General features: G+C 41.3%; 2 protein-coding genes across 5 annotated transcripts; one reads left to right on the forward strand and one right to left on the reverse strand.

Moving 5' to 3' along the window:
• Positions 1–50: 50 nt before the first annotated feature.
• On the forward strand, positions 51–10,655 carry MITD1 (microtubule interacting and trafficking domain containing 1). 3 transcript variants are annotated; one of them, XM_073791058.1, is made up of 8 exons: positions 133–271; positions 2,785–2,836; positions 6,320–6,421; positions 8,042–8,178; positions 8,262–8,348; positions 9,401–9,516; positions 10,268–10,328; positions 10,430–10,655. In XM_073791058.1, the coding sequence occupies exons 3-8, from the start codon at positions 6,373–6,375 to the stop codon at positions 10,523–10,525; spliced, it is 546 nt and encodes a 181-aa protein (XP_073647159.1). In that variant the 5' UTR covers positions 133–271; positions 2,785–2,836; positions 6,320–6,372; the 3' UTR covers positions 10,526–10,655. The 3 variants fall into 3 exon arrangements, 2 of the variants coding, with proteins under 2 accessions (XP_004330422.2, XP_073647159.1); XR_012325577.1 differs by lacking the exons at positions 2,785–2,836; positions 10,430–10,655 and adding an exon at positions 8,909–9,148 and having other exon boundaries at positions 51–271; positions 10,268–10,289; XM_004330374.4 differs by lacking the exon at positions 2,785–2,836 and having other exon boundaries at positions 58–271.
• Positions 10,656–17,670: 7,015 nt separating this feature from the next.
• LIPT1 (lipoyltransferase 1) lies at positions 17,671–24,015 on the reverse strand. Of its 2 annotated transcripts, XM_073791057.1 has the most exons (3): positions 23,891–24,015; positions 19,096–21,349; positions 17,671–18,895 (listed from the first exon to the last, which is right to left on the reverse strand). In XM_073791057.1, exon 3 carries the CDS (start codon positions 18,892–18,894, stop codon positions 17,773–17,775), a length of 1,122 nt encoding a protein of 373 aa, XP_073647158.1. In that variant the 5' UTR covers position 18,895; positions 19,096–21,349; positions 23,891–24,015; the 3' UTR covers positions 17,671–17,772. The 2 variants fall into 2 exon arrangements, with proteins under 2 accessions (XP_073647158.1, XP_019786753.1); XM_019931194.3 differs by lacking the exon at positions 19,096–21,349 and having other exon boundaries at positions 23,891–24,009.
• Positions 24,016–24,073: the final 58 nt, after the last annotated feature.

Here is a 24,073-nt window from a genome sequence, read left to right on the forward strand (position 1 = left end):
CCCCACTCAGGCATCATAAAAAGAGAGCGCAGGCGCATTGGAGTCACGTGACCGCTCCCGGCAGCGCTGCAGACCCTACAGCCTAGGGGCAGGTTGGGGCGGAAGGGAGTTGCTGGCATTATGGCGGGGTCTCTCCGGGGTCAGGACTCTGGAAGCACAGCTGCAGTCACTGTGATAAAGCGGGCGTTGGAACTAGAGTCCGAGTCCCGGTACCCGCAGGCTCTGGTGTGTTACCAGGAGGGAATTGATATGCTCCTGCAGGTTCTGAAAGGTGAGCAGTGAGCCGGGGAGGGAGGACTAGAGGAAAAGGAGCTGCAATCTGCTGTGTCTGGGCGGGAGTGAAAGATTAAAACGCTTACTGTGCACAGCGAGAAAGCCTTAAAATACAGAACGTAGGGTAGTCTACAGGACAGGTGGACTGATTTCTTTGATATCGTTAGTAGATTAATGTTGTCAATAAAAGAGGGATTACTATCCTAGAATTTTAAGAGACGTAACCAAATGTAATAGATAAGCCTCGAAAGGACTTGGGTTTGAATGAACTGTAAAAGACGTTTTGGGATCAAGTTGGAAAGGTTGAATATGGATTGGGTAGCATTAAAATTAACTTTGTTAGGCAGTATGGTATTTTTCGAAATCTGTTCTTAATTTTAGAGATGAAGCCTGAAGAAGTGTTTGGAGAAGAATTGTCATGATGTCTGAATTTGATTTTACTTTAAAAGAAAGTTGAAGCAAATATGGCAAAATGCTGACAATTTTTAAATCTAGGTGGTGGGTAATAAGGGTGTTCGTTACACCCTTTTCCTTACTTTTCTCATTAAACATTTTAATTAAAAAATTTTTTTTTTTTTTTTGGCCGTGACCCGCAGCATGTGGGATCTTAGTTCCCGGACCAGGGATCTAACCCGCGCTCCTGTATTGGAAGCGCGGAGTCTTAACTACTGGACCGCCAGGGAAGTCCCTTCATTAAAAGTTTAAAAATATATATATATTTTTAAATTAGAAATGGGTATACTGACATTCGGTGTGAGAAATGTACAGGATTGTGAGAGGAGACAGTTAAGACTTTCTGTTACATGGTTATTCAATGTTGAGAGGTACACAGATAACCCTTAACACCCAGTACAATCCCTGGTAGGTAGTAAACACCTAGTAATTATGTATTAAATTGACTTAAGACCAGCCCCTGCTCCCCAGCCCCTGGGGCTCTTAGTCTGGCCTCAGATCTCCTCTCTGTGCTTTTTAGCCTGAGTGTTTCTGATTTGTTTCAGAAGCTTTGAGATAGTAGAGGCTGCTTTTCAATGTTCAGCACTTTTCTTAGAATGGTAAAACTCTACCTTGGGCAGGGACCATATGATGATGATGATGACGGTGATGATGGTGGTGATAATGAGAGTAACATCATTTGTGAGTGCTGAGTGCCAGGCAGTGTGCAGAGCACGTTAAAAGCATGATCTCAATTCATTCTTACAATTGCCTTATGAAGTAGGTGATGTTATCCTCATTTTACAGCATAAAAAATAAAGTTTGCTTTCCAGTTCTGCCACAATTGGTAGAGTCACAGCTGAAACCCAAGGCTTTAAAGACTCTACTATACTGACTCTCAGAGAGAGAGATGGTGTACATTGTTCGACTCTGAAGCAGCAGCATCACAGCAGTTCTGCTCCTCTGTGCTCCACTGATCCTGTGGGGCTTAGAGAGACAGTGACGTGATCTTGCAGGTTAAGATGTAAATGCAAATAACTCTAATACAGGGAAGACGTGCCAGGAGCCATAATGACAAGTGCAGCGAGGATTTAAACAGTTAACAGTCATTGGGGGATGGAAAGGTGTGGGTGGCTTTTGATAGGGGTTTTGGAGGGATGAGTAGAATTTCAGAAATTCAGCTGAAAGTGTTCCAATTCTGTCCGTACTGTTTTACCAAACAAGTGGCATAGGTCTGTAGAGAAAGAGTGAGAAGTAAAGATTAAAGGTAGACTGGGGCTTGGAGCACACTGCAGATGGCCTTGGCTGCCAGGAGATTTTAACTCATTCCATTGACAAGGAGAAACCATTTAAAGTTTTTACAAAGGAGTGACGTAATTAAAGTTGCATTTCAGGGCTCGGCTCTCTGAGGAATATGCTTTTCTCCCAAATATTTGCATGACCTACTCCCGCTCCTCTTCCAGGTCTTTACACAAATATCACCTTATTTGTGAGGACATTCTCTGACCCCCAGTGTAAAATTACAACCCCCATCCCAGGACTCCCTTATCCTTCTTCCTTGCTTTATTTTATTTAATAGCACTTACCACAATCTAACATACATGTTTTACCAATTTATTTATTTATTTTAAAGCCATTCATCTGTCAGTGAACACTTAGATTGCTTCTACCTTTTGACTATTGCGAATTTCCCATTGCTTATTTATTTATTTGGCTGCGATGGGTCTTTGCTACTGCGCATGGGCTTTCTCTAGTTGTGACGAGCAGGGGCTACTCTTTGTTACAGTGCGCGGGCTTCTCATTGCGGTGGCTTCTCTTGTTGTGGAGCACGGCCTCTAGGCACGTGGGCTTCAGTAGTTGCAGCACGCGGGCTCAGTAGTTGTGACTCACGGGCTCTAGAGCGCAGGCTCGGTAGTTGTGGCGCATGGGCTTAGTTGCTCCGTGGCATGTGGGATCTTCCCGGGCCAGGGATTGAACCCATGTCCCCCTGCATGGCAGGCCCCCCTGCATCCCATGTGCCACCAGGGAAGTCCTACCAATTTATTTTTATTGTTGTCTTTCCTCTCATTTGAATGATAGGGGAGGACTTAACTGCTACGTCTCCAGTGCTTAGAACAATGCCTGGCATGTGGTAAGTTCTCAGTAAATATTTCTTGAATAAATGAGTGAATATGGCAGGAGCGTAGGAGAGACATTAACCTGAAGATACTGAAGTCAAGCAGACCAACTAAGGAGCTCCTGCAGAAGTCAAGATGAGAGGTGATAAGGGCCTGAATGAACCAGGGGGGCAACACCAGTATTAGGAAAGGGAGGGGACAGTCTGGACATTGAATTACTGGCACTGGCACGTGATTAGATGTTGGAATGGGAATTGAAGATGGCTGTATGATTTCAAGCCTGGAAAACCAAGGCATGTTTGAAGAATGGGTCTATAGTATCAAACTCTGATCAAGGATGATGATTAAGAAAGGAGCACTATATTTGTAGAGGACAGGGAAAATAGAGTATATTTATAGGCAGGAGCAAAGTAACAGTAGAGCTTAAGAAAAGAGATGTTAGATAAAATGTTCTAAAGGAAGCTGAGAGGGAGGTGTATGGAAAAAATTATGTAGATGATAATCATATTGACATTTATTGAGTATTTCCTACACGCAGGTCTCTTTCATAATTAATCATCTCCACAACTCTCTAAGGTACTGTTACTCTTTCTGTGCTACAGATGAGGTTGCAGAAGGGTTGAATAACTGGCCAAGGTCACATAGGCAAAAGTGACAAAGCAAGTTTTGAACTAGAACAGCCTGACTCCAGATGCTTTGCTGTTAACCACTTTTCATACTGCCTCTTTGTAAAGAGTCCGTAAAATGCTGAATCCTGACGAAAAGTTCAAAGTTTCTGAGTTTAGAGGAACATATATCAACGTAGTGGAAGAGTATGAGTTCTCATATCACCTTAGGACAAAAAACAGGATTCTCCACAAGAGATTTATGGATGATATATGGGTATATTAGGATTTTCTTATGCTACTGTAGTATAGGCATGAGAAAGTGGGGATCTAAATGATATTAATTTTGGCAGTAGAAGAACTTGGAAGGGAAGGATTTCAGTAATTATATGGATATCAACAAAGGGTTGGAAACAACTTAAATGCCCCTGGGTAGGAGAGTGGTTGCATAAACCATGGTACAGCCAAACAATGGAGTACTATACTGCTGTAAAGAGGGTTGAGCAAAATCTTTGTGAAGTGATATGGAGTGATTCCCAGGATATATTGTTTAGTGAAAAGGACGAAGAGTAGCTATAGTATGGTAACCTGCATGTAAAGACAAAGATATAAGAAGATTTTCATGTGTCTCCTCATTTGTTGAAAAGAAACACAGGAAGGATAAAACCAGAAACTAATGAAATTAATTACTTAATATGCGGTGGGTGGGAAAGAGGTGGGAAGAAAGGAGAAATGGGAGTAGGGTAGCAGGATGAGGAGGGAGTGAATAACCTCTCTAAGTTATTCAATTGTTATACATAAAGGAGAGTGAAAGAAATAGGTAACCTAAGCATCTTTGGAAAATAGTATTTTGGCTGTATTCTGTAAAGTTAAAGACAAAGTGAACAGTATACAAACATTGTATTATTTTAATTGGTAAATTATTTTCTCACAACGGTATGGGTTAGGAATTCTCAAACTATTTTATGTCTATACTAGGCTTGAACAAGCCAGTAAATATATTGTGGATAATAAAAGAAGTTACAGGTAAGGAAAGGAGGAAGGCTAGAATGAACCCTATGGGATCAAAGTAATCAGCATGAATTCATGGTTTTTAATATAGATACAGATGGACAGACATAGAAATAGAGTTGTATGTGTGTGTTAGTAAACCTCCACGTACTTTCTACCTGCATTGACGGAAAGGGTCTAGAGGTAGTGTTAAGACGCCCTGAGTAGCAGTGAGCACAGTTAGTACCCAAAATATGATTTCTTGATACCATTCTCCAATAAAAGGAACCAGGTCTCCTTGGAGAAATGGTTGATTCCAGGGCTGGGGCAAGGAAAATAAAACATTTTGCACCAAAAAGTAAGGAAGTGCTCAAAAAATGATGGGTTATGTCAAAAGGACAAAGGAGCCAACATGATGGAACTCTTAAAGCCAACACTGGTAAAATTTGAGCAAGAAAAGATTGATAGTATTGGATTACAACCCATAGAATAAAAGATATACCCATGAGTCCATATTGATATAAATCAGTAGTTGAATAAGTAAGTAGATGGGAGAGCAGAGACAGCTCTTCCTTACAGTGGAATTCCAATTAATGAATTAAAGAGGAATGATGGGAATAGAAAATCACCATTTGGCAAACACTGCAGTAATAATCATTGCAGGCAAAGACCATCAATGGATGCTAAAATTAGCGGATGAAGAGTGGAGAGAGACAGGATATCTTCCCACAAGATAGCGATTCCATACAAAAGAGAAAATAGTGATTTTTGTAGTGGAGAAATCTGTGAACTCCACCTTAACCAAGTGACCAAAGTCAGCGTCACCAGGAATAAGACACATCAACATCGTGTACCCACTGAGAAGGGCGCAACACTTCTGTGATTTTCTTGCTAAAAAAATGCATAACCTCAGTCTGTCTAATCATGAGAAAACACGACAGCCCCAAATGAGAGACATTCTACAAAATAACTGACCATGTACTCTTCCTAAATGTCAAGGTCATAAAAGGCAGAGACACACTAAAGGAACTGTTACAGATCGTAGGAGGCTAAAGAGACATAACAACCACATGGTATGTGGGATCCTGGACCAGAAAACGAACTTTCCCACTAACTTTCTTTAGGTTTGTAGATGAGCTAATAGTGTCGTGTCAATGTTAAGTTACTTACTCTGATAATTGTACCATGGTTGTGTGATATGTTAATACTAGGGGCATCTGGGTGAAGGGATTCTGTGCCATTTTTGTAGCTTTTCCATAAATATATAGTTAATTCAAAATAAAATGTTTTAAAACTCAGGGTTTAAAAATAAAATTATAATGGAAAATAAAAGCAGTATTAAAAGGGAGGAAGGAAGGAAGGAGCCAGGAATTGATTTGGTGACTGATTGGGGGTGGGGCTTGGAGTAAGACTTTATTGATAATGTATATTCAAAAATACCTTCCATTTTTGGGGTGGCTGGGAAAATGATTCAGCATAAACCATAAAGGGGAAGTCTGGAACAGACGCTGGTTTTGTGGAAGAAAGATAGATATTGTTTGCTCTCTTTTGATTATGCTTAGATTTCAAACTTATGGGTAATTAGGACAAAATAGTGCTCAGACTCAGTGACATCAATAAGCCACCTTTGTTTCCTCACCAGAGTTGAAGTCTCAGCAGTGAGACATGGTGTCTGAGTCCCCACTCCTAAATAAAGCTGCTTCAAGTGCTTAGTGAAAAAAATGAAGGCCCTACATGATCAAGCTAAATTTGGGCCTATTATTTGTGCATTTTAGGACCAAGACAGACCATGCCAAAGAACAGGAAAGCCGTGGAAAACTTGGGAAATGGGAAATACTGCTTGTACCAAATAGGAAGCCTGTTTTGAAACTTGAAAGTGTATTTTTTATTTTTAATTTGTAGGCACCAAAGATGTAACAAAGAAATGTAATCTCAGAAAAAGAATTTCTGACTACATGGATAGAGCAGAAAACATAAAGAAATACTTGGATCAAGAAAAAGAAGGTAAAGAGGCTGTTTCGGAGAGTATGTGTATGTGCTCTTGTGATAAAGCCCATTTCACCCAGTGTTTCTGGCTGTGCCCTTTGGAGCTTGCAGGTCTACTCTGCATTTCCATTCGTCTGTACACGAGCTGTTCTTAACCTTTTTCTTCCCTGGTGGGGGGAAGGTGGGGCTCAGATACCCTCCTGAGAATCTGAGGACAGCTCGACGTACTGCAGAACTTTGCATGCCATTTTAAGGAGTTCATAGATCCCCGTGAAGCTTACGTGTAGACTCCAGTTTAAATAATACTACAGAGGAATACTGAATATAAATCCTGTATTTTATTTGTATTTCCCTTTATAAAATGACCGAAATATTAAAGTAGCTCAAGAAACTCCTGGGACTTCTTTGAGATTTTCGTTGTGAGTCAAGACATTTCAGGAGTTAGGTATTCCTAATGATGAGAGGTGCAGGAGGTATGGTTCCCTATTTATAACTGGTTCTCTATTCAATGAGGATCCAGTTTACAAACATATAGAAACAAATGGCCATTGCCACCTGAAGTGCATGGCTGCTGCTTTCTACAGTCAGTGGAACTACTGCCCTCAAAAAACCCAGTGCCCCCGGCCCTCAGCTGCTCTTTACTCCAGCCCTCTCCCCACCTCTTCCTGGTATTCTGTACTAGCGCACACCCTGACTACCCCCATTGAGGACCTCTGTTGAGTGGGAATAAAATTGTTTCCTTCACCCCAAATTGAAATCCACAATGCAATTTCCCTCTAAAACTTGGATGAAATATAGTACCGTCAGCATTGTGGTTTGAATACTGTGGGTTAAATTAACCTGTGTGGCTAGCTTGGCTTGAAAACCGATGCACGGTTGGTAACGTTCTATCTTTGGAACTATTAGGAACAGAATCCAAACTACTGGTTTTCAAACAAGGTTTAAAAGTGCAACCACCATATAAATTAGGAACTACCATTAAGGGTCATATTTTTAAAAAAAACATAAAGGTCTTCGATAACTTATTCAATAATTAGCCATTTTGGATAAACACAAACAATGGAACTACCCTGCTGACGCTGTGGCATTCTGGGCTTTGGCTTGGGTTATTAAGAAGCACTATAAATTTCTGCTTAACACAGTCTCTACAAGTTCTAAGAAAGACTCCTAGACTCCATATTATTTTGCATTTATATATTTAATACTTCAGCTATTCAGTTGCAAGACATAAAAAGACTTAAATCTGAAGAGAAGGACCAGATGGCCACTGACTCATAGCTTGTGGTTCTACTCATGGTGGCAGGAATATTAGATATCTTTATACATATGGTTCCCTCTTGAATAAACTGCCTGGTCTATAGGATTTAGTTCAAGAACCTGTTCCAAGAAATCTCTGGACTTTCCCACTTGCCCGGCCTCCATGAAGGCAAAAAATCCCACATGGAATTTACCTTTGCGGGTGTAGCATCTTGCAATGTGCCTGGCATGGAGTAGGCATTCAAAAATGTTTGCTGACTGCACGAGTTAAAAAAAAATTAACTTGTATCTGATGCTGATTTATTACTGGATACAAATATAGTATGTATAAAAAGAAAGGAAGTAGTCCCTGGTTTTATTATGGAAGCTTGTGTTTTGTAGCTGGAAAATATCACAAGCAAATTAAAATAGAAGAGAACGCAACAGGTTTCAGTTATGAGTCACTTTTTCAAGAATACCTGAATGAAACAGTTACGGAAGTTTGGATAGAAGATCCTTACATTAGACACACTCATCAGGTAGGTGAAATGTACTCCCGTACGATGAAACGTTATTGTTTTAAATGTACGAGTTAGTAATAACGCCTCCTAATGTCTTTCAGCTGTATAACTTCCTTCGATTTTGCGAGATGCTGGTTAAGAGACCATGTAAGATAAAAACTATTCATCTCCTCACCTCTCTGGATGAAGTAGGTATCTGAAGGCATTTACTGTCTCTTAACGTCATGAACTTTACTCAGTTGCAGGGTGTAGTTCGAGGCAAACCTGGACGTCATGCTTCAGCTAGAGCTGTTTCACTGGGAATGAACTTATTCTCTAACAACCGGCATAAAACACCTTGGGGAAAATGCTGTTGATTTCAGTATGTCATATCTTGTATTTGGCCACTTTGCTAAACTCTCTTGTTCAAGTAGTTTCTCAGTTTCTTGGATATTCTATGAGGCAATCACACTGTCTGCATTATTGACAATTTCTGTCATCTTGATTTTGATTTAAATAGGAATGCTTCTAAAGAATTCATATTTCTAGGATTAATTTGAGAAGAAGGAAGCCCCATCTGAATAACGAAACAGCACCATTAAAATACATTTTATTTATTCTTTAATTGAATATAGGTTTATTCACTTTCACTTCCTTTTACAGAAAAACTAAAGATATCTGGGTTTATTAGTAAACGAGTCCTGTGCCATGCTGAGAAATTTACTATGAAAAAACATGCATCTCTAGAAATTATAAAAAATATTTACAGGGCGCTTCCCTGGTGGCGCAGTGGTTGAGAGTCCGCCTGCCTATGCAGGGGACACGGGTTCGTGCCCCGGTCCGGGAAGATCCCACATGCCGCGGAGCGGCTGGGCCCGTGAGCCATGGCCGCTGAGCCTGTGCGTCCGGAGCCTGTGCTCCGCAACGGGAGAGACCACAACAGTGAGAAGCCCGCGTACCGCAAAAAAAAAAAAATATTTACAGATTTGCCAAGCCACAGAATGCTAAGGTAATAAAACACATTTTAGCAGATAGGACAGAGTTGTGTTATGTTCACATTAGAGAAAAAAACAATTATTTTGATAAAAACAGTTGCTCTTAAACTACTTCATCTTCTTCGGTTGCTTGTTTGCAATAATGGACAATGAAACTAGTATAGAATCTTTTCATTTTAATTCACCTATGATACACATTGCATAGTTTAGGAATAATTTAAAATATTAATAACTGAGGCAAAAAGTTGTATTTTTCCTATTAACAGGGCAGTGGGAAAGAACAGCAAAGTAGTGGCCTGGAAGAAATAAGAGAGTCACTCAGGAATCATGGAGTGCAGTTGGAATTAGAATACTCTTCTGTGATACACGACCGGGAAATTAGGTTAGTGTATGGTAATATTTTAATTTTTATGCAGTTGAAAAATACTTATTTTTATTTCTCATAATAAGTTATATATAATTACAAATAATATTCAATTTAAATATTAAAGATTTAAATAAAGCTCAGTTTTCATATCTTTTCACTTTTGAAGAAAAAAAAAATCTGGCTTATTTTGTCCTGTATGTGAGTTTCCTATTTCCTAATGGAATAAAATTTACATGTTCTGTGTCATGTGAGAAGAGGAAGTACTTTTCTGTCATTCAGCTATACACAGTGTTATGGCATTGGGATAATTTCCTTTTCTAGTGATACTAATATTTATTTAATGTGGTTTTACTTCTCATGGTCTTTTAAATATTCTAGCAGACATGACAGGACGCTGTGTCATGCCTGCCAGGGCTCCCCCTGCTTATGTCCCCCACCTCAAGGCAGGGAAACCCCTGAAACATCACCACAGTCTGCCTGAGTACGCTTGGAAGCCACTTCTTAGCAGAACTGGGAAGCTTTATCAGTAAGGTGAAATTCAGGAGGCAGGTTTAATTGAATTGTTAAACTCTTTATCAGCTAATGGATGTTTTGTTTCACTGTAGACACAGCCCATGGGTAAACCCAGGTTTGGTTCAACTCTTGCCACTGGAGGAAGTGATTTTATTTGTTAGGGGGAAATTTAGCTGACACTTAATACATTATAATTTTGGTCATTGTCTGACTTAAATGTCTGGAATGTAATATTATATACTAATTTCAATAGGTTCAACAATGGATGGATGATTAAGATCGGAAGGGGACTTGATTATTTTAAGAAACCACAGGTAGGATATAGTCTTAAGAGTGACTGTGTAGCACTCTTTTTATTTTAACAAAATGGCTTTGGTCCTTTTTGTTAAAAAAATTTCTTTTCTTCTCTTCTTAGAGTCGTTTTTCCCTCGGATATTGTGATTTTGATTTAAGACCATGCCATGAAACAACAGTGGACATTTTTCATAATAAGCACACACAAAAAATATGATGGGTAGTAGCTTAATTTACATTATATGTTTCTATTTTAAATGAATATTGGATTTTTCTTTTTTTTTTACTTTGGACAGATCATTCCTGTAACGTAAGAGTTTAACAATAAACTTTTACATTTCTACTAATTTATGGATTCATTGTTCAGTTGTGTGACCAATCCTAAGTATTTTTATAAATACATTGCTCAGTAGAGTTATAGTGTTTCAAGTCATATGGTTAATTTAAACATTTTACCAGATTTTCTCTATTTGACTGTTGGAGAGTGAATCAACACGTAATGAGCACCTATGAAGAAGATGAATTAGATGCTTTAATCTTGCCCCTGGGAATGTAGGGTCCAGCAAGAAAAATCATGAATTAGAGTACTCTTAAGAGACAGATGGGCTTGTGGGTCTAACAACCAGAAAAAAATAACCACCGATAATTTCGTTACAATTAAGTGTCTTTAGCAGACATTTACCTATTTACATTTACATATATATATATAAATGTTTGGGCATAAGAATGGACAAATAAGTCACTGAGACAGAATAAGGAATCCAGAAACACACCTGAGAGAAAGTGGATGTGTGTATGGGCACATAATAGATAATAAAGGTCTTTCAAATTAGTGGGAAACAAGTAGACTGCCAGTAAAAGTTTGCAAAAGGTAACATTAGATCTCTACCTTATGCCACATAGAGAAATTATTCTAAATGGGTTAAAGAGCTAATGAAATGAAATATTCAAACACTTTTTTTTTTAAACTCCACTGAATGTACTAAGCATAACACAAAACCCAGGAATTATCAAGGAAAGTAAAGAGCACATGATCATATAAATATTTAAAACTTGAATAAAGGGAACCATAAAAAAGTTAAAAACATATGAGATCAAATTTACAACATATAGGAAAAGGGTTAATAGTCCTAACATACAAGGAAGATTGCCACATTTTCAGCAAGTTTGACCTGACCAAGGATTTGGTCCTTTGAGCAATCTCTCTCTACTGGGTTGTTCCTGCGGTACATACATTCCCATCCAGATACACCCTGTTTCTTTGTTCTTCATGAACAAATTTCTTGGAGTTCTCTATACAGTTTTTTCCCCTTTCCTCACCACCTATTCACATTTCAATTCACTTCTATCCGGCTGCCCAGTCACTCCACTGAAATTGTTCTTATCAAGGTCAGCAGTGACCTCCATACTACCATATCCAATGGACACTTTTTAACCCTCGTGTTACTTGTTTCAGGAGTATTAGACCTAGCTGGCCACTCCCTTTTTTTTTTTGTAATTTTTTTTTCATTGTGTTCTGAATTCACAGCATTTTAAAACTTATTTATATTTCATTTTATTTATTTTTGGCTGCATTGGGTCTTCGTTGCTGCACACGGGCTTTCTTTAGTTACGGCGAGCGGGGGCTACTCTTCGTTGCGGCGAGCAGGCTTCTCATTGCGGTGGCTTCTCTTGTTGTGGAGCATGGGCTCTAGGTGCACGGGCTTCAGTAGTTGTGGCTCGCGGGCTCTAGAGCACAGGCTCAGTAGTTGTGGCGCATGGGCTTAGGTGCTCCACAGCATGTGGAATCTTCCCGGACCAGGGCTCAAACCCATGTCCCCTGCATTGGCAGGCGGATTCGTAACCACTGCGCCACCAGGAAAGTCCCTGGCCACTCCCTTCTTGAATCTCAACTTCCATGTAACACACTTTGCTTCTCCTTCACCCTACCTTTTAAATATTGGAGTTCTCCTAAACTAGGTACTAGGTAGTAACCATTTTTTTAGTAGGAACTTGTATGGGGAGGTCTTCCCCTATAAGAATTACACTTGTGGGGCTTCCCTGGGGGCGCAGTGGTTGAGAGTCCACCTGCCGGTGCAGGGGACACAGATTCGTGCCCTGGTCTGGGAAGATCCCACATGCCGCGGAGCGGCTAGGCCCGTGAGCCATGCGCGTCCGGAGCCTGTGCTCCGCAACGGGAGAGGCCACAGCATTGGGAGGCCCGTGTACCACAAAAAAAAAAAAAAAAGAGAACACTTGTGGGGGAAAAAAATTAATAAATAAATAAAAAAGAATTACACTTGTGGCCTGATAATTAGATGTTAATGTGGCTGCAGCTTTAGGAACTTGACCTAGTTGTGTGTACCTTCCATGTTGGCTGGGGGAGGAAGCACTATCAGGTGTGAGGAGATGTACGGGGCAGGATCTGCCAGACCAGGACTCCCACCTTCTCCCCTTTTTCAAAGGTGTGTGTTCTGTTCCAGGTGTAGTACCTGGATGGGTCTGGTTTGCAGCAGGACATCAGCATCCCAGTGGAGAATGAGTCATTCCTCCTCATACAGGGATGCAAAGTAACTCACCCGTCTTGGTGGGACGTCCCTTTACAAATCCCATTGCAAACTCCCCTCCCAGGTGGGACGGGGCTTGGTGTTCTCGGCAGCATAGCACGTAGATCCACCGTGAGAGGGAAATGGCTGTCTCCTGCAATTTCCATACCTTACTGTGGGTACTGTGTGTCTAAGCGAGGGTCTCCCATCTGGCCTGTGGGGCAGCAGGCCCTCCTGGTTGATCACTCAAATGTCTTAAAGCCTGGGATAGTACTTTAGTCCATCTGGCCAAGGTGGTTTTTACCTGTTAGTAATTCAATCTGCTGCTTTAATGTTTCATTCTTCCTTTCTACCGACTCTGCTGGTTGTAGCTTGTAGGAGAGACAGAACCTCCTTCAGTGTCATGTTCCTTCACCCAATCTTATGTTGACTGAAAGAAAAAGGCACAACATAAGAGTTGTTAGTTTCAGTTTTATTCGGAAAACTTAGTGAGGACTATAGCCTGGGAAACAGCCTCTTGGTAGCCCAGAGGGGACTGCTCCCCAAGACACAGGGGAAGAAGCCAGTATATATGTGATTTTGGCTGGGGAAATGGTGCAGTGAAGTATACATCTCAGTAAAAGGTTAGTGCTGGTCATGAGGAACAGATGTATTAGTTAATGATGTTAGTGCTTTTTCTATGTATGCAAAGATGCAAGAATCTGGGTTCTCTAAAAATCTTCCTGAGATATATCTATCTAAGGGGCCCGTTTTTCCAAAGCATATATGTTCTCATCCTGTTTTTCGTCCTGAATTCCTTTCAGGGTGCACCGTCAGTCAGCGACTGCAGTGGCTAATGACTTGATCCTTGTAGAGCTGGATGGTGGGCAACATTCTTTGTTCTACACTTGCATATCATGACCTTTAAAATGTGACTGCCCAGTCACTGTCTATTGGACAAGGGTATCCATAAATGGTACTCAGCTTCTCTAATGCCCTTACGGTGGCAGCCTGCTTTGCATGGCAACAGGGGAAAGCTTGAGTGAAGCCAGACCTGGTGGCCTCCTGGCACAGGAACAGTGGGCAGAACATACATTCCATGGACAGGGGAGGAGGTTAGGAGCCTCTGATTGCCTGGGTCCAGTTTGAAGGACAACAGGTGGTCACATCCTCTTGATGGCCTCCTCCAAAAGGTGGGCTCCACCTCCCACCAAGATTTGTAAGTTGGAGGATTCCCCAAACATAGGGGACTTGGATGCTAAACACTTTAAACTTCAGATGAATTACACAAGTCCACAATTATCCATTTTCATGATATACGATACTATCTATATGCTGTCAACTCCTATTAAGCTAAGACTTCTCCTTGGAATTCTAATCTCACATACTCAGCTGCCTGTTTGGCATTTCACCTGGCATCTCAGAAACACACAAGCATTTCAAACATAACAGGCCCCAACTGAACTTGATACACACTCCCCCACTGCTCCCGTGTACCCCCATCCATCCAGTTGCTTAAGTAAGAAATCTAGGCGTCATTCTTGATTCCTCCCTCCCCTTCATCCTCATATGCAGACATGCAGAAAGTTCTGCAGAATCGACCTGCAAAACATGCCTTTAATCCATGTGTTCCAGGAATGCTCGTCAGATTTCCCTTTTAGAACCTGAAGCCCTTAACAGCCTTCACCTGATGTCATCCTCTCTCTCGAGAAACAAAGGGTATCAGAACATCACGGCTGCTTTGTTGCACCAAGCACATCATGTCAGGATTTTTATACCTTTCTTAGAAAATAATTTTCAGTTGTTGTGACACATGTAGTGCTTAAAAACGGGCCCATGAACAACCCCTTCAAAACTGTGTTTACTTGGTATTTAATATTGCAAAAGAACAATGGGGCCTGCCCGTGAAACCTGCCTCAAATGAAGAACATTTAGCCTGGCACCTGTGTTTGTCCCAGGAGCAACTTGAAAAATCCCCTTCCCTTACCCTGCTCCCATTTTGAGATAACCAGCTGCAGCAAAACCCTGTGTGTCCACCTCCACTCCCCACAAACCCTCAGAAACAAGGATGGGATCTGGATCCACTGAGATACATGAAAGGAGAAGATCTCCTAAGAGGACTGAAATTAATGTGATAGCCAAACACTGGGTTACGTTGTTTCAGGCGAAGATGTCTGAAGGTCTCTGAGTCCTGAAACCCCTGTTATGGGTTGAATTGTGCAAACCGCAGCCCCCCCTAACCCCCCCCAAGAAATTCACACGTTGAAATCCCAGCCCCTGGTACCTCAGAATGTAACCATATTTGGAAATAAGGTCTTCAAAGAAATAAGTTAAAATGATGTCTTTAGGGTGGCCCTAATGCAATATGACTGGTGTCCTTGTAAGAAATGGACATCTGGACACAGACACGCACACAGAGGAAAGACTATGTGAGGGCATAGCAAGAAGGTGCCACCTGTAAGCCAAGGAGACAGGCCTCAGAAGAAATCAAACCTGGGAATTCCCTGTCGGTCCAGTGGTTAGGACTTGGTGCTTTCACTGTTGGGGCCCAGGTTCAATTCCTGGTCAGGGAGCTAGGATCCCACAAGCTGCCAGGTGTGGCCAAATTAAAAAATAATTTTTTAAAAAAAGAAGATGACTTTATTTTTTCTTAAATTCCATATATATGTGTTAGCATACGGTATTTATCTTTCTCTTTCTGACTTACTTCACTCTGTATGACAGACTCTAGGTCTATCCACCTCATTACAAATAGCTCAATTTCATTTCTTTTTATGGCTGAGTAATATTCCATTGTATATATGTGCCACATCTTCTTTGTCCATTCATCTGATGATGGACACTTAGGTTGTTTCCATCTCTGGGCTATTATAAATAGAGCTGCAAGAACCTAGGGGTAAGACAGGAATAAAGACACAGACCTACTAGAGACTGGACTTGAGGATATGATGAGGGGGAAGGGTAAGCTGTGACAAAGCGAGAGAGAGGCATGGACATATATACACTACCAAATGTAAGGTAGATAGCTAGTGGGAAGCAGCCACATAGCACTGGGAGATCAGCTCGGTGCTTTGTGACCGCCTGGAGGGGTGGGATAAGGAGGGTGGGAGGGAGGGAGACGCAAGAGGGAAGAGATATGGGAACATATGTATATGTATAACTGACTCACTTTGTTATAAAGCAGAAACTAACACACCATTGTAAAGCAATTATACTCCAATAAAGATGTAAAAAAAAAAAAAAAAAAAGAAGAAACCAAACCTGCTGTCACCTTGATCTTGGACTGAATAAATGACTGTTGTTGTTTTAAGCTACCAAGTTGTGGAGTGGTTTGTTATGTAGCAATAGATAACCGGTGAATCCGGATTACTCTCCTCCCTGCTCCACTTCTCATTCCTCAGGGCTCAGCTTCAATGTCAGGTCCCTGATCACTCTAGCTAGGGAGCCCGTATTGTCTAACTGCCTGGACTTTTCTTTCATACTTTTCTCATTTTGTAAGCATTTACTGATTTCTTTCCCTAGTTTTAAAAAACTCAAGTCTTGACCTATTAATGGGTCATAAAGTCAATTTTTAAAAGAAATAAAATTGAATATAAAATATCAGATAAGTAAGTAGTAAAGGATAAGCATCGTATTGTGAAACTTGTTAGGTATAGGCAACATATGTGTGTGCTGGTGCACAATATAAAATACATTTTGTACTCCAGTTTTTAAAAAGTTTGAAACCACTGCTCTAAACTGTCAGTTCTTAAGCTCAGTGAGCATGTCGCTTTCACTCACCATGAACATCCAACAACTAGCAAAGTCCTTGGCACAGAGTAGGCACTCAATAAACATGTAGGAACTACTGCAGAAATAAGAGGAGTATGTGAGTGAACTGTAGAGACAGGAAATGGTTGGCAGTGGTGGTACCCTTTGAAGAAGTCTGACAATGAAGTGATGGAGATAAACAGAGTAAAGCCTTGAGCAGGAGTCTTCAGGAAAGGGGAGACATGAGCGTGTCTATTCACTAAGGCTAAAGATCCAGTAAAAGTCGAGAGAGAGTTAGGCAAGATAAAGGAGATAAATAACTGATAGTACAATACAAAGCACAAACAGGCTGGAGAGGAAAAAGCCACCAGCCAATTCTCAAGCCAATTCTTTGAGGTTGAATGAAATGAGAAAAGTTGAAGTAGAGAACACGGGGGCGCTGAAGGAGCTCATTTCTGAAAGCCTCCACTCTCAAATTATAAATCAAGGTTTGTGACCAGATTAAGAGTAATGTAATTCTGAGCTTAGGAAGAATGGGAACATTTACGAATAAGGCCTCTGAAGAATGAGGGGGAGTCAACGGGTGAGTCGAATCTGGTACCAACAGAACAAAGAAATACAAGTTGAAAACTATGTGAATTTTCTTCTAGCATTGCCTGCCATCTGGGTATAAGAGTGGAAATCAATTGTTGGAAAAAAAAAAAAGGGTAGCTATGATAGGTCAAGAGAAACAAATGAGAATGCTGGTAAGAAATGGAATTGAAGCAAGAGACTGAGGAAAAGTTTTTGGCTTAGAAAAGTGCAATAAGCTTGATTTAATGGGAGAGGACGGAAGGATAAGGAAACAATGAAACGGGAGAATTTTAGAGTTTAAGGTATCAGAGGTGGCAAGCAGCTGGGGTTATATTCCCTAGAGGTAAGAAAGAGAACGAACTCTGAGGTCAGAGTGTCCCATATGGTATACAACACCAAGATGGTAACAGAGGAAGGAGGTGAAATACAAATGCAGCCAGGTATTAAAATCAGTAACGACAGAGAGAATCTTAGACATCAATGGAAAATATGGACTAGGATAGGTGATAGACAATTTCAAATAGGGAGAAGTTACTGAAGGAGACTAGATCTTTTTTATTTTAAGAGACAGACAATGTACTGTAAACATTTTTAATTCTGTCATTGAAACTGTCAATATTAAGAAATTTACTTGGAATCACATTATTCCCTTAATTTTTTCACAGAGCATATTCCATTTACTGTGTAGTTCATCATCTTCTGGACATGTTCTATGTAATATACTTGTAAGCATAGTCGTTTCAATTGGGCAAAATTTACTACCAATAAAACCTGAATTTAACTTGTCACGTATTTCCAGCGGCAACCAATGGTCAGGTGCTTCAATATTACAGATTTCAATTCTTCCATTCTTTATGTCTATGAATACTTTAATTTCCAAGTGTGAATGTTCATATAACACATTGAAGGAAGTGTTTACACTGAACTTTGGAGTTTTGCCATATATCCACTCCCAGGTCTGTAGTTCTTTGGCTCTGCTGTTTATTCCAGGAAACAGCGTCTCGTCTGTTGGGTTTATTAGGTGAATGTGATTATCGATTTGATGAGATGTAGCATACTCTGTGGCAATAGCATTTATCACTACTTCGCAGGTCAGGGTGGGATCTTTTTCCATAAGATTTTTTACTAAGGCAGGTGTGCTCGCAGTGGCAGTACTCCTGACCCCTTGGTAAGGGCTCTTCAACAAAGATGACAAGAAGGTCCCATCGGTACTGCATAGCAAAGTGCAGTGGTGATAAGCAGCGGTCTGGCCAATCCTGGAAGCTGTTCCTGAGATTTTAAACTGTCCATCAAGTAAAAGGTCAAACCTTTTGGTAGCCCGCACATCCAGCTGCGGCTGGACAGCCTTCAGAGCTTTAACAACTAATTTTAGATTTTCCATCCTATCGTACTTTTTTTTGGTTGTAAAAAAAGTCAAGTTGATGTTACCCATATCATGGTAGACTGTTCCTCCTCCACTTCTCCTCCGAGCTAGTTTTACACCTCCTTCTCTCATCAGATTCAGGTTACATTCCTGCCAAGGGTTCTGATGCCGACCAATTACAACAGAGGGAGAATTCCTCCAAAAGAAAAGAACCGGCTTGGCTTCTAGATTCATATGGTCATGGATCCAGTCTTCTACAGCCAGGTTTTGGTAAACATTATTGGAAACTGACTGTAAAATGAGCCCACTTTTAACTGTGTCTTTAAAACCAGCTGCTGGGACCTTGAGGTTACAAAGTAACTGGAAGCAATTCTTCATCGAAAATGGGATCAGCATGCTTTTAAAAATGGAAGACAAACAAATTAATGATGGAGAAAAAGAAAATTAAATTCTAGTTTGTAGCTATCAGTTCTTGGTTATTTAATCCAAACTTATTTAAGTATCCGGTCTGGTTGCTTTTCTTGCCTTTTAGCCTTATCATTAGTCTTTAGCAAAAATTGTACAACAGAGTACTCAAAGGAAATAAATGATACAAACCTCAAATTGTTTTAGTTGAAATGGAATAAGGGCACAGATTTTTCCAATAATAAAGCTGAAAATACATTATGTAATATATCTCAGAGACAAACAAATTATTTTGAATTCACAGGTAATACACATTATTTGAGAAAAATGAGAAAATACAGACAAGCAAAAAGAGCAAAATAAAAGAAACCATAACATGACCACCTGGAGATAATCCCAATTAACACTTTAGTGTGTACCCATTTTTTTATGTGCATGTGTAAAATACACACACACACTTTTCCCCACCAAAAGTGGAATGATACTCTTATTTCATTCAATGTTAAACCTATTTTTACATCGGTTTTAATGTCGTGTTACATTCCATTGTCAAGATACACCACCGTTTACTCAACCAGTCTCTTAGTTTGTAAGTTTAGACTGTCTCTAGTTTTTCTATGTTATCAACAATGTACTCATGGACATCTGTCTGGAAAGCTTTAATTATGTCCTTGTAGTACTTTAAAAATAATTCCTATTTAATTTTGAGATACATGTTTACTGGCAGCCTGTTTTATTTAGATCAATATTAAATTAGGATGGACCCCCTGAAGTCAGGGGAGAGGTGGTCAGAGTAGCAAGGTTAAATAGAAAGGCTAGGAACAATTTTATTATGTTTTGACACTTTACACATTATTTGTGTTAGCAGTGCTGATGAAAAGGCTGAAAATACTAGCTGTAATAATGAAGTATTTTGACTGGTTATGGTTGTAAAGAAACCATTCTATTCCGATTTCGTTTCTTAGAATGGTCATAATTTTCCTTTAGGTTAAAGACCTGGGAAGGACTGGGTTATTAAAGCCCAGAACTAGGCCCCATTCTCTTGTAGTTACATCCTAGATGCACAATTCCTAGGGTAACAAGTCTTCGTATTTTCATCACTCTTGATATATCTTGATAAGTTATGCTACAGAAAAGCTGAACCAATTTACACTCTTTCTATCTAGAAAGGTCAGGAGAGGTGTAACAGAGGAAGGGATACTTGAACTGAGTCTCGAAATCTGATGGTTTTTACCACGTTGATGAGAGTAGCATGTTCCAGGCAAATGCAAAGACAGAGAGTCCTCCAACAGTAAGGCATGTCTTGGGGACTCCCTCCTCAAAGGAGTTCCACTACCAGTCTTCCAGCTCCACTGAAACCTTTGGCTGTGCTGTCCTAGGAAGCCTCTGCAGCCAGATGCCGTTTCTTTGGTTAAACTCTTTGTTCTTGGTTCTGTTTGACCAAATTTGATATCAGTCCCTCCTTCACTAAACAAATGTTTATGGAGTGCCTACTAGGCACAAGGTAGAATAAAGAAGGGGAGGAGACAAATTCATGTAATTCTAAAGCATCTGGCCTTTTTCTAAAAGCAGCTGGATCTAGTGAGGTGTTTTAAGCAGGAAAGTGTTAAGTCAGCCGTTATACAAAACTGCTTCTGCTGGCAGTGTTGAGCATGGATTAAAAACAGATAGACTAGGGGCAGGGAGACGGTTTAACCGACCCATGCAGTTGTCCCAGTTAGAGATAATGAGGGCCTGAACGAGGGTAGCAGACACTGAGAAGGGATGGACATGAGGACATTAAGGTCACAGACTGGTCCTTGCCTTCAAGGAACTCACTATCTAGTGGGAGACACTAAAAAGCAAGGAAGGTGATAATTAAAATACAGTGTCAGGGCTTCCCTGGTGGCGCAGTGGTTGGGAGTCCACCTGCCGAAGCAGGGGACATGGGTTCGTGCCCCGGTCCGGAAAGATCCCACATGCCGCGGAGCGGCTGGGCCCATGAGCCATGGCCGCTGAGCCTGTGCGTCCGGAGCCTGTGCTCTGCAACGGGAGAGGCCACAACAGTGAGAGGCCCACGTACCACAAAAAAAAAAATATGGTGTCATAAGTGCTATGATAGGGTAAGTACATTAGAAGGCCATTTAACCCTCTCATCATTGGAAGTGACATTGAAGTTGAGACATAGAAGGGGTAAGGAAAATTATTCCAACAAAGTACAGTAGCTTGGAGAAGAAGACCCATTCAAAGAATTCGAAGAATTTAACTAAATTGGCTGGTATTTAAGAGTGCAGGAATGGGGAGCTGCAAGAGATAAGGAGGCAGAAGTAGAGATCAGATTATGAAGAGACTTAAAATCCAGTTAGGGACTTCCCTGGCGGTCCAGTGGTTAGGACTCTGTGCTTTCACTGCAGGGGGCACGGGTTTGATCCCTGGTCCGGGAACTAGGATCCCACAAGCCTTGGGCCTAAATAAAAAAAAAAAATCCATGTTAAATACTTGAACTTCACCCTGAGGGTGATGAGCAGGTGCTGAAGAGTTTTACAGATTTACACTTCAGAGACATCGCCTAGAGATTTAAGCAGGGAGAATCTTGATATCTGGTAATTGGTTCAGTGAGGGTGAGAGAAAGAAGTCAAGGGTCCTTTATGGTATGATTACAAGCCAGCATTCAAATCCCAACTCTGTCTCTTCCCAGCTAAGGCAGATTAATTGACTTTTCTGTGCCGCAGATCCCTTATCTGTAATATGTGGGTAACTGACAGGACTCATATCAGGATTAAATGAACTAATACATGTAAAGTGCTTATAAGAGTGCCCGGCACATAGAAAGTACACAGGATGTTAGCTCTTTTATTAATTTTATGCATACCCTGACTTCTGGCCTGGGAAATGGGTGGAAAGAGGTGACATTTCCTAGGACAGATTTCATAGGAAGAGGAGATACAGGGTGAAGATAACTGGTCCGTTTTGACTGCATTGGACTTAAGAGTCTTTGGCTACCAGCAGCCAATGGCACAGAGCTGAAGAGATGGTAACTAAGGGCTCCAGAATTGATCCAACTAATGTATTAATAGTGATCAAAATATCTGTATTCATCCAGGCATTGTGGATACGGTGTGAGTGAAACACAGTAAAGATATTAATTCAAGAGATCTTGCATCTACTACGCAACAGGCATTGTTCTTGGCACTTGGGATTCATCAGTGAACCAAATCAAGGAAGGTGATGAGGACCATATGAAAAAGGAAAGGGAACAAAGGAAATGTGTATGTGAGAGGAACTGGGCTGCTATTTATTTTAATTTATTATTTATTTATTTATTTATTCATTTATTTTGGCCACGAGGCATGCGGGATCTTTGTTCCCCTACAAGGGATCAAACCCATGCCCCCTGCAGTGGAAGCACCAAGCCTTAACCACTGAACTGCCAGGGAAGTCCCCAGGCTGCAATTTCACATAGGGTTGTCAGGCTACGCTTCATCAAAAAAGTGACCAAAAAAGCAGACTAAGTCAGAAAGAGAAAAACAAATATCGTATATTAACGTATATATGTGGAATCTAGAAAAATGGTACAGATGACCTTATTTGCAAAGCAGAAATAGCAACAGAGATGTAGAGAACAAACGTATGGACACCAGGGGGGAAAGAGGGGGGTGGGATAGATTGGGACTGACATATATACACTACTATGTATAAAACAGATAACTAATGAGAACCAACTGTATAGCACAGGGAACTCTACTCAATGCTCTTTGGTGACCTAAATGGGAAGGAAATCCAAAAAAGAGGGGATATATGTATACATATAGCTGATTCACTTTTCTGTACAGCATAGACTAACACAACATTGTAAAGCAACTATACTCCAATTAAAAAAAAAAAAAAAGCAGACTGAAAGTCGAGGGAGTTAGGCTAAGTGCCTACTATGTGCCAGAAACTGTTCTAGGCACCTGAACACACAAACAAATAGGACCCTGTGAAGAGGTAACATTTCCTACTGAGCCTCGTAGGACAAGAAAGAATCACACAAAGAGTGAGAAAAAGTGGGAACCCAGGGATGTCTGAGAAAACCTGAATGCCAATTTATTAATTTACAAAGAGAACTATAGGCTATCAACCGGATATTCAGATCGGCCTGTCCAACTACTCTCTCATCATAAGTTTGCTTGGTGAATACTGAATCCGGACAAAAGGATGGAGTTATATGACTTCAATGTCTGGTGGAATGAGCCTTGAGGAAAGCGCCTCTAAGCTCCTGGGCTCTGGAGAGACCCCACTGTTAACGCCAGGACACCCTGTCTCTCCCAGAGGAGGCCTGGAGTCATCCGGTCAGGCGCACCTCTCTTTTACTCCATGCTTCAAAAACAGATCAGACTGCCAGCTGCATGATGTACCGTCTTTTTTTAGTTGTCAGGATACTGTCAAGTTCTGAAGGCCTGATAAAATTTTGTCTCTTTAACTTTGCATATCTCTACTCTTACCTTTTAATTATTAATTTTTTATCGTTTTTTAATCAGAGGACAATCATATTTCCATGTTCTGGGAGGGACACTTAGCTACCACCACTTTGAATTTACCAAACCTGCTTCTCCATCATCGAACAGAAAGCAAAAAATAACAGGATCTCACCTACCCTCCTAGGCAGGCCCAGCTCCTTCAAAAAATCCTCCCCAAGTTTTATCTTGCCATCTTGCCACCTGTCTTAGTACATAACTTATCCAGTCTCAGGACAGCCGTGTGCCTGTTTGATTTCGCCTTTTTGGTTCTCGGTGGGCGCGCACGGGGCTGGCACCCAACATGTCTAATTTTTTGACCCTCCCGTGTTGCGGATAATCCGTTCCTAACTGTGGAGCTACGTCTTCCCAAGCTCTGACAGGACACTTCAGGGCCTGCAGCACCAGCCGTGCGCACCGTCCCAGGGTCTCAGGTCCCCGCCCGCTGCCTGACCTCGGGGGCCCACGCTGCCTGCCCCGCCCCGCCTTGCCACGCCTCCGGTTTCACGCACCTGAGGCTTCCGGTCGCGGCCAAGCAGCGCGCGGGCCCGTGGGGTAAGGACGCGTGCGACCCGGAGTCCCGTCCTGCTGCGCACGCAGCCGCCCCGCCCGCCGCTCCGGCCCGCGGGGGGCGGGGCACCGGAAGCGCGGCGTAGGGGCGGGGCCGGGGGTTCCGGAGGGTCTTTACGACCGGC

The sequence above is a fragment of the Tursiops truncatus genome, chromosome 14 (assembly GCF_011762595.2).
Source record: "Tursiops truncatus isolate mTurTru1 chromosome 14, mTurTru1.mat.Y, whole genome shotgun sequence".
Classification (NCBI taxonomy): domain Eukaryota; kingdom Metazoa; phylum Chordata; class Mammalia; order Artiodactyla; family Delphinidae; genus Tursiops; species Tursiops truncatus.

Excerpts from the sequence above, each read along its gene's own strand:
- MITD1 (XM_004330374.4), top strand. The coding sequence starts at position 121 with ATGGCGGGGTCTCTCCGGGGTCAGGACTCTGGAAGCACAGCTGCAGTC. Across the intron at positions 8,349-9,400 it reads TCCTCACCTCTCTGGATGAA|GGCAGTGGGAAAGAACAGCA; the intron begins GTAGGTATCTGA and ends TCCTATTAACAG. Across the intron at positions 10,329-10,429 it reads ATTATTTTAAGAAACCACAG|AGTCGTTTTTCCCTCGGATA; the intron begins GTAGGATATAGT and ends TTCTCTTCTTAG.
- LIPT1 (XM_073791057.1), bottom strand. The coding sequence starts at position 18,894 with ATGCTGATCCCATTTTCGATGAAGAATTGCTTCCAGTTACTTTGTAAC.